Source organism: Capsicum annuum, chromosome 3, assembly GCF_002878395.1.
Source record: "Capsicum annuum cultivar UCD-10X-F1 chromosome 3, UCD10Xv1.1, whole genome shotgun sequence".
In the NCBI taxonomy this organism is placed as follows: Eukaryota; Viridiplantae; Streptophyta; class Magnoliopsida; order Solanales; family Solanaceae; genus Capsicum; species Capsicum annuum.
In genome coordinates, this window is record NC_061113.1 from 26,992,347 (window position 1) to 27,006,374 (window position 14,028).

A 14,028-nucleotide genomic window follows, 5' to 3' on the forward strand; every position below is an offset into this window, starting at 1 on the left:
GCCTTCAATAAATTATTCAATTGGCATATTCATATATAGTGTGAAGAATCTTACACATCAATGTTAGGTTGATGAGTTTCATTAGGTAATACCTATCTTTTTAGTGCAATAACGAGTTAACAATTACTCTACATTACTCGGTAATAAGATCTATAGTGATTGACTCTTACCTAACACGCTTTCATATAAACCAAAAATAGTACCCTGATACTTTAAGCATTGTGTGGAACTCAAAAATAACTCATAAGAATCTATTATACATAATTTTATTTTTACTTTATTTATTTATTTTTATTTGTAACTAATTTTTTAATTGAATTTCTATTTTTATTTTTAGACATATCAAGAAAAAATAACTTTTCTTATCCTTTTTATCCTTAACATTAATAACTTTTCTCTAAATTAATTTCAAAACACAATATAAACATCATTATTTAATAGGAATATTATGATAAAATAATTATATCATTAATTTTTTTGAATAAATAAATCAAGTTAAAATATAAAAAGTAAAAATAAATAATGAAAATACTGTTATGAAACAATAAAGAAAGAGAAGAAGAGTAAAAAGAATAGAGAGAGTAATTCTTATTTCTCTTGAGGGAAGAATTACAATGAAGAAGCCCTTCTATTTATAAGGGGAATTTTCCCCTAGTTTTACACTAAAAGACAAATACACCAAATCCTGATAGATATCAACTAGATCTTATTAGATTTTGATAGACATTCACTATGATGTAAATATATTTATAACACCCCCTTGAATGTCTAGATAAATAATGTGCCTCGTTAAAACCTTACTAGAAAAAAAATCCTAGTGGGAGAAAATTTAGTGAAGGAAAAAGAGTACACATCTCTAACCATACGCATATAGTTTGCCTCATTAAAAATCTTACAAGGAAAATTCAGTGGGACAAAACCTCGTAAGGAAAAAATAGTACAACGTTTATTAACTCTCCCTAATGAGAACATCCTTGAGTTTTTGCATCTCGATCTTGTGCAGGATCTTCTTGAAAGTTGCAATTGGAGAAGATTTGGTGAATAAATCAGTCACATTATCAGTTGAATGAATATGTTGCACGTTAATATCATCATTCTTTTGTAGCTCATATAAGTAGAAAAGGTTTGGCGAAATGTGCTTCGTTCTATCTCCATTTATGAATCCTCCCTTAAGATGTGCTATGTATGCTGAATTATCTGTGTATAAAATTGTGGGTAGATTGTTATATTTCACACCACATTTTTTTCGAATGAGATATATCATGGAACTCAACCATACACATTCTCGGCTTGCTTCATGAATAGATATTATCTCAGCATGATTCGATAAAGTGACTACGATAGACTGCTTTGTATATCTCCAAGATATGACAGTACCACCACATATAAACACATAGCCTATTTGAGATCGAGCTTTATGCGGATCAGATAAGTACCCAACACAGCATAACCAATAAACTCGGGACTGCAATCTTTAGAATAAAATAAGTTCATGTGTTTTATCCCATTTTGATGTCTCATAGTAGGAGCAGAAATATACCTTGCTAACAAATTGACTGAAAAGGTTATATCAGGCCTTGTAGTATTTGCAAGATACATGAGTGCACCACTTGTACTAAGATATAGTACTTCATAACCAATCTAATTCAGTATATTTCTCATTTCAAAAAATAATCTATTGGTTTAAAAACTCTCCAAGAGTTTCAATAATTTTTAAGCTATAAGCTTATACAATATAAGGATTATCAATAAGTTTCCTAGAAACTTTTATATTTTGAATCCTTAAAGAAGTTTTCATACAAATTTTGTCAAGTGACAATATTCAACATTTTATGTGTGGCGTCTTCAAGTATCTGGACTGCAAATCAAATAAGTTTTCACTTACCTAGATGCACCCTTTCTTATCACTTGATAAATGTTTCTACGCCAGCATGCTTAAATAAACGTAGAATTCAGATCCTCGTAATCTTTCACACTATTGTACCAATATTGTGTCAAAGATATTGATGATATATTATTTCGTATCGGTTCACAATGCGATATAACATTTTGAGATCTCATCACTTTATTATTTTCATGTACATGAACCTCTCATAAGGTTTTATGAAGTGTTATGTCGTAGGCTCTTCAAGAGCTCATTACCTTCTTATTATGATTATTTGCTCCGTATTTTTCAAGGACTATTTCATTTGGAATTGATTAGTCTACCACGCTTCACGCATGCATAGACTTTGTCCTTTAGGAACACAAAATAAGAGCATTTGCGCTTAATATGAGATGTTTTCGGCATTTGACTTGAATTATCTTTTGGATGGGGATCTGGTGATAATTCCTAATATATTTCATAGCGCTTATAATCTCACCCTTATGTTAGAAAAACTAGCATACATCCTCTACTTCTTTGAGGAATCCATCTTTGTGCATCATGATATATTCATTAATCGTACACCGCACATCAAAACTATTAGATGGAATAGTTGGTTCATGAACTTGAACCAATTGAAGGGAAGAAATAATCATAATTTATTGATCTAATGCATACAAGTGTTATTGTATGCAATATATCATATTTCAGACCAACACATGAAGCTTTGTTCTAATTAGCGATGGTTTAGCTATTTATCGAAGGCATTCAATGTCAAACCATCATCATCAAGATAAATTATCTTGATTGCACAATCTGAAAGTTATATTCTTAACTCAATTTTATTGAGCAAGCAAATTTATGAATGTCAAACTGCAGATTGAAAATAAATGCACATGCGATCATCTTATATTGATGCATCTTAATAGATCACATAACTGGTGAACGGGTCCATATTCACCTTTTATATTTTTCAGATTTTAAGAGATCCAATCCCAAAATTAGTTGGTCCAACCAACTTATCATGAGAACAAGCAACATTAAAGTTCATGAAAAATTTTTCAATTCTTCAATATATGTTCAATACTCAGTATGCACATCTTCGGAATATCGCAATAGTTCATGTCAACTTATGAACTTTTAATCTAGTAAACTCCAAGTTTACCATGATATGTGTTTTTGCTTTAGTAAATTTCAGATTTACTATTATATGAATAAATTTCAGATTTACTACTTCAGAAGTAGATTTCAAAATAACTTTTCTCAATTATTTAGCCTCTTTCGGAGGTGAGTTGTGATACCATCACAATCAACCGCATGTTTGCAGTAATAAGCTTATCATTTCCCAGGAATGGAATATAATCATGTCTTAAGCGTATCAAATTATGATAGTTTATAACCTCTTTCATGATATTACTACTTCAGGAGCAAATCAAGTTATACATATGATGTAAAAAAATTTTCTCTAGCATGTCTTATGATCATAATATGCGTGTGAAAATATCATCACTTTTGATGATCATTATCATATTGTCTCTTTACGCTTATATTCGTGCATTCAATCACTTGTCTTCTTTCAGACATATTATGCATCGTTACCACGTATACCTCAAGAATGAAGTAAGTTGTCATATTTCAGACTTATCATATATTTCTATCACATTCACTTCATGGAAGGGAGCATATTCAATGGGTCGGATTTCATGACTTTTTACCAAATACCTGTTATTTTGCCTTAGCCATCATAATATCATCGGTATGGTATATTGAGATTCAAACTCAATATCTTATCCATATAAAAAGAAGCCTTAGGTTATAGATCGATGGGACTTAAACCCAACATCTTCATCATGATGGTCCATTAGTCTTATACATCACGTAAGTCCATACTTGTACAGTAATTTAAATGTTAATAATCCATTGCAAAACTTTAATAACTACATAAAATTTTTAAGCAAAAAAATCTCCACAAAAATTAGTTCAAGATTCACATATAAAAAAAGGAAAGAAATAGATTACACAATAAATATGCATGCTTGCAGTACTAACATACGATTTGGTACCTATATTTTGATTGTAATATTTTTCAATTCTCAAACTTTAGGCAGCATGTCCATTACCACATGAACGTACAACAAAAGAAGTAATGAAGTTGACATGGTGTGACGTACCAGGGAGTAAAATATATGATTATTTATCGATAACAGCGTTATTACTAAAGATGCCATTGGTACCAAACCTTTTTAGACGTGAGATAAATTTGCAGACTATATGAAATTCAACTCGTTGGTTAGAGTCGTGCTGATAACGCGTTATAAAACAATAAAGAAAGAGAAGAAGAGTAGAGAGAATAGAGAGAGTAATTCTTATTTCTCTTGAGGGATGAATTACAATGAAGGGAACCCTTCTATTTATATGGGGAATTTGCCCCTAGTTTCACACTAAAAGACAAATGCATCAAATCCTGATAGATATCAACTAGATCTTGATAGACATTCATTATAATGTAAATACATTTATAACAAATACATCTTTATATGAAGTTATCTTTACTACTTAAATTTGTGACCTCCTTGTCATTGGACAAAAACTTTGTATGTCCCATAGAATTTTGAATTTTAGATAAATACATCATCTAATCATAATACGAGTAATTTCAATGGATAGTCATCCATGTTTTCATAATTGCCTATACATATTACTTTTGTTTCTTTTAGGACAAAAATATTACTCAACTATCTCTATTTTCCTCAAAAAATACTTGACACTTCAAAAATATTTCTTCTCTCCTACTTTGTATGACATGTTATTAATTTTTTTTTTTTATATATATAAGATATAAGAAATAGATCTATTTAACTTATCAAACTTATTTGCCTAAAATTTGGTCTTATTTCTTTTTAAAAAGGCAAAATGACCTTCTGGACCGTTGAAATAATTGAAATAGTACCCAGCCAATGAAATAGTACTCACATTTTGACCTAAGATATTAACAAAATGATCTAATATTACAATTGAAATAGTACCCAACCAAATATCACTTGCTTTTTGTGAGTTTAGTATGAGGAAAGGATATAAATTGATGTTTAATGATATAATAAGATAAAATATAGTATAATAAAAATAAAAAAATAAAAAAATAAAATGAAAAATTAAAATTAAAAATAATAAATTTCTATTTTCTAAAGTTTTTGCCTATGTTAACTTTACGGATTTACTTGATTTGTTTATGAAATTTATTTGGGGAAGATCAACAAGAAGAATTCATTTTTTTATTATTTTTTTTATCAAAAAGGTCTTGCTTAAAATTTTACAGGTGATTTACATACGAATTAAAATTTTCAGTTGATAATTACTTTTAAGATTTTTCTATTGAATTTTGCTTGACAAAAAAAATTCTAAGATTTTCTCCTTCAAATGTTGTTTTATAGAAAATTTTGTAGGTTTTCCATCGAATTAGTGTGGTTGAAAAACTTGTAGAGAATTAGATTACCAATAAATTTTTTTAAAAATAAAATATTATGTAATTTAAAATTTTCTATAATTAAGAAAAAAGAAATAAAAAATTTTAACAACATGATATGCCAAGTAGGATAGAATAAGTTTTTTAGAGTGTTAAATATTTTTTAAGAAAAATAAAAATAGTTAAGTGATATCATTATCCTAAAAAAAATAAAAGTGATATTTTCAGACAATTATAAAAAAATGAGTGACTATCCCTGAAAATCACTCACAAAATACTTATATCAAAGACTTAAAATCATTTTTTTTTTCTTAAAATTGTGTGTTATAGTCTAAAAGAGCAAATATATTTTTTTTTATTTCAAAAAAAGTCCATACACCAAAAAACCTAAAGTTCCCCTTCTTTCATCACTCTTTATTTCACTCTCTCTCTATACTTCACCTATGTGACCCTTCTCTCCCAAATAGAGAGAGAGAGAGAGAGAAAGTGAGCGAAAAAGTGTACTGCAACGCACGTCGCTACTGAGCAACCCCATGGATTCTTCTTTCTCTACCATTAAGCAAAGTACCCAAAAAGCCTAATAAAGAGAAAACTCCATTTCAGATTTTACCTGTGGCGGACCGTAGAAGAACCCTAAGGGGACAATTTTACACTGTAAAAATGTTCTGGGTCACCAAGTTTTCTGGATTTTTCGCCGCTGCAATGGTAATGATTGTGTTATCCCCTTCTTTACAATCGTTTCCACCTGCTGAAGCTATTAGATCTTCACACCTTGAATCCTATCTCAGATTTCCCAGTCAAGTTACCAACAATATACCGCTTAATCGCTTCTCATTTCGTAAAGCCCCTTTATTCAGAAATGCCGATGAATGTGCTAGTAATAACAAAAGAATATGTGATCCTTCGCTTGTTCATGTTGCTATTACTCTTGATGTTGAGTATCTTCGTGGTTCAATTGCTGCTGTTCATTCAATTTTACACCATTCTAGATGTCCGGAGAGTGTGTTCTTCCACTTTCTCGTTTCCGAAACCAACCTCGAAACCGTAGTTCGATCCACTTTCCCGGAGTTGAAATTCAAGATATATTACTTCAACCCTGAACGTGTGAGGAAAATCATCTCCACTTCTGTTCGGCAAGCCCTTGAACAGCCGTTAAACTACGCGAGAAATTACCTGGCTGATCTACTGGAGCCCTGTGTTAATCGCGTTATCTATTTAGATTCCGATATTGTAGTTGTCGATGACATTGCCAAACTATGGCGTACAAATTTGGGCAAAAAAACAATCGGAGCACCGGAGTACTGTCACGCCAATTTCACCAAGTACTTTACGAAATCGTTTTGGTCAGAACCTAGATTTTCCGGGACATTCTCCGGGCGGAACGCGTGTTACTTCAACACAGGGGTAATGGTAATAGATCTGCAGAAATGGAGACGGGTCGGGTACACGAAACGGATAGAGAAATGGATGGACATACAAAAAGTTAATCGGATCTATGAACTCGGGTCATTGCCGCCCTATCTATTGGTCTTCGCCGGACACGTGGCACCCATTGAGCACCGGTGGAACCAGCACGGTTTAGGCGGCGACAATGTAAGGGGAAGTTGCCGGGATTTACATCCCGGTCCGGTTAGTTTACTTCATTGGTCCGGTTCAGGTAAACCGTGGATTCGGCTCGATTCAAAAAAACCATGTCCACTTGATTCACTATGGGCACCGTACGATTTGTATGGATTTTCATCGGTAAATTCTTCCTAGTAACTTTTTTTTAAATTTTTTTTTTAAATTTTTATGTTCATTTTATTATTGGGGATTTTTAACTTCTCTAATTTTTTTTTATTATTCTCAATTTATTTCGTTCAAATTTTGTTACTTTCTTTATTTTATTATATTTTGATTTAACATATGATGAACATTATGATTACCAGAGACGATGTGTATTTTATTTTATTGTTATTCGTGCAGCTTGAAATAAAATGGGATTACAGATAATTATTGATTCAATTTGGTTTTAGTCAAGCTGTACTCTTGCTTTGCACTTATCATTTGATTTCACTTACATTAAAATATGGTAGTTGGAGGGAGCCCTCACATAACTCGTAAAATTGACTCCATATGATTAGTAGTAGGTTACGAGTTCTAGTCATGAAAATAATTTTTTGTCGAAATCTACGGTTTGGTTCTTACGATAGACTCTTGTGGTTCAGTCTTTTTCTGGATTTGTGCACCAGGCAGCCCTTTGTCTTTTTAGTCGGTTGCTCCGAGTCTCCAAAAAAAAGTTTTTGGTTTGTTTCAATTCTCCAAAGCTACTATATATTTTTGGAGTAACCGACACGAGTACAACAATAGCATAAGTTTTAATTTTACTATTTTGAAGTGTTATTGTAGGTACGGTGGCAAGTAGGGTATATATCTGATTTGAAGTCAGCGAGATAAATTGTTACCGACACTTGATGAGTGGTCTTTATATGAATATTAAATAGTAGTAGAAATACTATAGTACTAGTATAATTTTTGTGTGCATTACACTTTTTGTCTCTTTATCTTCTACTTAAGTTAGTGATGGATAATGCTAGTGTATGGTAGTTAGCTCTTATCTTCAAAAATATGCTTTCTTTAGAAGTATGCTCTACTAATAAATAATTTTACTTAACCCCTTCTAAAAAGTGTGAGTGAGACTAAATGAATGTTATAGGTTGCAGGATTACCAGCCCTCCCCTATTATTGTATTGTTATTCTATTGTATTTGGGGCTACGTATTTTGCTGCTATCCAACTCTTCATCTTAAAGTTGTCAATGAATTGTTGTTGTATTTTATTTGGGGTTGGCTTTTACTCTACTTGGAACACGGGCATGTGCTTACTCAATATGATGCATGTTAATAGGGATCAATGATTCTTCGTTTTTTATTAGCAAAAGACCAACATAACATCACTTTTTGTATAAGGAGAATGGCTGGAAATAGGATGTTTGGAGCAATATATGAAAAGGGAAAAAGGAAAGCAAATATCACCCGAAAGTGTGATCTTGATTAGAAGTTCATTGAATCAGGATTGAACAGGATGAGCAACTGTGAGGGCGTCATAGTTCAGTTCAATCCTAACCAAGACAAAATAGTGATTTCTTTAATTTTTTGATGGGACAAGGGGTGAAAGAAGAAATAGCTGAGGGTGTGTTTGAAAGAAAATATTTGTTATTTATTTTCTGGTGTTTGGATGGAGACAACCTTTCTACCTCTAAGGTAGAGGATAAGGTTTGCGTAACACCTAACTTTCCTAAACCTTACTTTGTAGGATTACCCGAAGTATTGTGTTGTTATTTTCTTGTGTTGTGGTAAGTAAGAGGTTGCTTGATCCCAAAACATTTTTAGTGCAGATAATAGACAATGAGCTTGGAAAGTTGAAAAGTCAGTTATAAAACTTGTTTTCTTATTTTTCTCAACAGTTTTAACCAAGCCTCCATATTAATATTTGCTTTGGACTGCTTATTTTTTCACTTTGGTATTACACTAGGAATGTTGCTTTTCCTCAGTACCAAACAAACCTTTAGTAAAATAATTATAATGCACACAAGTTAATCTGAACATCACGTCATTAAAAAAAAATCAAACAATAGGTGGGGATGGAGAGGCTCTAAATTTTGGGATTATTGTAAGCACATAGTGGGAATGACAATTGTGGCACATGGGCTGGTAGCGACGGGAAATTATTGTGCGTGGCATCTGTGGGATAAGAGGAAATTGTTGCTGGCCAGCAAGTAATGCGGTCCACTTTGTGGAATTGATTCCGGAGAAGAAAGAATATCTATCTATGATGTAGAAGGAATAAACTAAAATTTGCAACAACACATAAATTGTTGGATGGACAGTAGTGGAGTGCACCTAGAGAGAGAAAATTTAAAAAGGTAGAAAGTAAGGACATATGCATTCATTAATAATACTACCTGCAATTAAAAAAGAATGATGTATTTTTTTTTTAGTCTGTTTTAAAAGGAATAATTATTTTTTTTTAATATTTTAATTTTAACTTTTCATCTGGCATGTTTAGGATCACAAAATTAAAGGATATTTTAGTACATTTGACATAATTTAAATTTAAGAAGTCTTTTATTTTTTTAAATTTTGTGCTTAGGTATTTTTTTTTAAAAATGGAGTGAGTAGAAAATGATGTGTTGTTAAGCTTTTCATTGCCAGGTTGTCCTTTCACATCAAAGTTGGCTAAGGACTAGGAAAACAGTAGTAAGGTACTGTAAAAAGAGGGGTGTCATTCACATTATAAAATCAAAAGGAGAGAGACCTATTGCTGTATTTGGCAGTTTTTGCAGTGGTGAGGACTGGTGGGTATGTAGGGAGAAAGAATCCAAGGAAACCGTGATGTTACAACTTATTAGGTGCCCAATTGCACGGATTTCTTTTGATACAAAGATCTAACACCCCTTTTATTTCTTGTGAAACTCCCATCTTTCCCCCTCAACTTTGCCTCCTCTAATTACCTTCACTTTTTTTTCTTCTTTAATAAGTATTTGTTCAGATTAGCTTCCACGCGCTTTAAATAATGGAAAATATAGCTAAAGTAGCATACTTAAATATTAAATTACAAAAAATAATAATACTTTTATCAAATTACATTTTGTAGCATATGTATTTGTAATAACAGTTTGCAAAAATGCAAAATACATATTGTTCATATTTGCCGTAAAAATTATATGTATTTGTATTTTTGTAGCAACAGTTTGCAAAAATATAAAATACAATTTGCTATATTATGTAATTATGAAACTGTTGCTATGAAACTCATAATTAAATGGATAAGTATGTTATTTCTGAATTTTGCCCAATAATAATTTTATTGGATACTTCATACCTTCTGCCGCATAGGTATCAAGTAATTTTATTAGTCAAAACTCGAGACAAATAGGAAGGAGTTGGTGTTGTCTCTGCTTAAAATTTTAACACGAGAATTGAGATCTCATGATTTTCAATTTACTTCATTGATCATTAGGTATACATTTATTAATTATTGAACAAAAATAACGTATGATATCTGCAAATAAAGGCAGAATATGTGGACGATCTCTTGTCAATAAATTTTATTTCAACACCCAATTTATGATTTGTTTTGATTGAGTATTCGAATCCCCTCAAATTTGGAACAAGTATCGCGCTTGTATTCAAGCATTTATTATCTAAATAAGTTAAATCCTATAAAAGATGTCATTTTCGTTAGTTATGGACATTAGAATCAATTATTGAGGCATAGCTGGAATTTCTTCAAATTTCATGATTAGTTTTACAAAGGCGTATAAGCTTTTGGCAAGATTATATGTTTCCGATAAACATCAAATTAGTGTCGGTATGACAACAACAAATATTAAGTGATAATTATAACTATATTTAGCATATGATGATACAACAAGTGGTTTGTCTAAAATACTTAGCTAAATAAAGAAAAAAGGAGGGTGAGCTGTGACTTTGATGTGGCATCTAACAAGGGGCCCATAATAGGCATTGTTGCTTGTGATGTGTCTAACGCATGGGACGTTCGGGACCAATTCCTTTTGCCCTAGCATCACACGTGGCCAGCTACGTTGGCATATAATAATAATAATCGAGCAATACATGCAGTAGCTTCAGGTTAGGTACTGAGGACATGATCCTAGATAGTGATAAAGAAATGGATTTTGGGTCTAACTCAACCTCAAAAGCTAGCTCAGGAGGGGAGGATTGTTCAAAACCATATAAGGAAACTAAGAATCTTTTAATCCACCGATGTGGGATTCCAACACCCCCGCACGTCCAGGGCTGGATATATGGAGCATGAACAATATAAGATGGGGGATTCAACATTGAAAATAATAAACTGGCTGAACCTGGCTCTGACCGATGTGGGACTCCAATACCCCGCACGTCGAGGGCTGGACATGTGAAACATGGACAATATAAGATGGGGGCCCAAACATCGGAAACAATGAATTGGATGAACCCGATTCTGATACCATGATAAAGAAATAGATCTTGGGCCTAACTCAACCTCAAAAGTTAGCTCATAAGGGGAGAATTATTACTCAAGACCATATAAAGAGACCAAGGATCCTTTAACCCACCGATGTGGGACTCCAACAAATAGGAAGGTGTGGAGGTTGCGAATAAGGGTAGAAGACTAGTATTAGTGGGTGGATTGTAGCAAGCAGTCAGAAGAAATCTTATGTAGCTGGGTTAGTAATCATAGGACTGTGTACATAGGTTTTTGGTATGTGAGTGTATGTTACTACTAGGTGGATGTTCTATTTCTTATTTCTTAGTTCCTATTTTCTCTTTTCGTGTTACCCTTATTTCTCGTATTTCGTATTTCTCTGATTTCTATTTTATTATTTCTTATTCCTTATTTCTGTTATGTCATCCATTCCCTTGTTTACTACTCTTTATCTTGAGCCGAGGGTCTATCAGAAACAGCCTCTCTACTTCTTCGGAGATAGCAGTATGAACTGCGTACATCTTATCTTTTCAGACCAGACTTTATAGGAATACACTGAATTTATTGTTATTGTATTGTTTGATATTAATTAAAATTCTGATAAAAACTAAGTAGATATGTGAGATTATACTGAAAATATTAGGCGATACGATATTATTAGTGATGAGAGCCCCAATCCCCTTATCGATATGGTGATATATACTTGACTACTAATAGTGTCTTGTAAGGCGACTGCCTAATGATTATCGTTTGCAAAACCATCGTGACACTAGTTGTAACACAGTGAAGTAATAGATGAGCATGTGAATTATAACTTTTTGCATGCTTTACAAATATTCTTGAGACATAAAATTTGGAAGCATATAAATTATAATACATAAATATGTGTTTCAATCTGGTGTTAGTTGGCATATATTCTTTAATTTTAGCTATGTATAAAAGTAAATATTTAAATTTATGTAAAATTAAATAAGTAAACATGCATATTGTGCATAAGTGACAACTAATATGTAGAATGTGTATTTATTTGTTTAATTTTATATAAGTTTAAGTGTAGGTTTGTACACACTCAAAATTTGAAGGATGTAGATGTCAATTAACGCAAAGAGTACGTTTACGGATCATGGACATCTTAAAAATATAATGACAATTCTATATCATAAGAGCACACCTTTAAGAGTTTTAATGAAAAAATTAAAATCAAAAGAGTTCTTAAGTATTATAAAAGGCCATCTTTTTAGTGGACATTAAAAAAATAGGAAAGTATTATTATACTATATATAAGCGCCAGTTAGCTGGCACCTCAAGCAGGCGGCTGACGCTTGCCTGCTTTTAGTTGTCTGCTTGTTTCATAACTTTATTATATCATTTTTAATTAATTATTATATGTCATTTACGTATTAGAAAATTAATAATATTTACTAAAAAATAAAATACACATTTATGACATGTCTGTTTCAGCTACTTCAATCGTAATTTTATTATGTCACTTCTAATTAATTATTAAAAGTCATCTAAGTATTAAAAAATTAATAATATTTAATAAAAATATAAAATAATAGATTACTATTGATGTTTTAAATTAATTTGACATCTTATATAAGACTCACTTAATTTTTTTCATATGTATTTTTTGTAGCAATTTTATTATATCACTTCTAATCAGTTATTATGAGTCATTTAAGACATGTCTGCCTCGCTACTTCAATCGCGAAATTTGGTTGACTCTCGAAATTATATCAGTGTTACTTAAATTGGAATAAAAAGAAAAATATTATAAATGACAATAATTAAAAATTTAACCTATTTTTAAAATATAATTGACTATCAACACCACAAAAATTTGAACAATAAAAGTATTATAGATTATAATAGCGATCAACTTAAAATATTAAATTACAATGCCAAAAAAATATTATAAATTACAATAGCTAATAGCTTAAAAAATCTAAAAATCTATTAAAATATAATTATTTATCTAAAATATCACTTCTAATTAGTTATTATGAGTCATTTAAGACATGTCTGCCTCACTATTTCAATCGTGATATTTGGTTGACTCCCGAAATTATATAAGTGTCGCTTAAATTGAAATAGAAGGAAAAGTATTATAAATCAAAATAATTAAAAACTTAAACTATTTTTAAAATATAATTGAATATCAACACCACAAAGTTTGAATAAGAAGAGTATTATAGATTATAATAGCTATCAACTTAAAATATTAAATTACAATGTCAAAAAAATATTATAAATTACAATAGGTAATAGCTTAAAAAATCTAAAAGTCTATTAAAAATATCATTATTTATCTAAATTTTAATTTACTTATTTTTTTTAGCTTTAACTTGTTTTATATATATATATATATATATATATATATATATATATATATATTTGAAAATTGTATAAAAATATTATAAATTATAGTAATTAATAATTTAAATTATTTGGAGACACATAAAAAATTTTGGTTGACTTTTTATCAACGCAACAAAAAATGAGACATATCATTTAAAAATTTCGTGAAAAGTAATGTAAATCATAATAATGCAACATTAATTGGGATACATTATTTAAAATTTCATGAAAAATAATATAAATCACAATAATTATCAATCTAAAATATTTAAATGATGTAGGAAAAATTGACTTGATTTTTCAAATTCTATCGATATCATATTATTTGCGATAGAGCTATATTATTTGAAAATTACATAAAAAATAGT

The 14,028-nt window shown here is 30.7% G+C and overlaps 1 protein-coding gene across 1 annotated transcript; it reads left to right on the plus strand.

Annotated features, from left to right (window-relative positions):
• The first annotated feature begins 5,664 nt into the window (after positions 1-5,664).
• Positions 5,665-10,813, plus strand: LOC107864076 (probable galacturonosyltransferase-like 7). The gene is made up of 2 exons (XM_016710336.2): positions 5,665-7,070; positions 9,520-10,813. The coding sequence occupies exons 1-2, from the start codon at positions 5,988-5,990 to the stop codon at positions 9,754-9,756; spliced, it is 1,320 nt and encodes a 439-aa protein (XP_016565822.2). The 5' UTR covers positions 5,665-5,987; the 3' UTR covers positions 9,757-10,813.
• Positions 10,814-14,028: the final 3,215 nt, after the last annotated feature.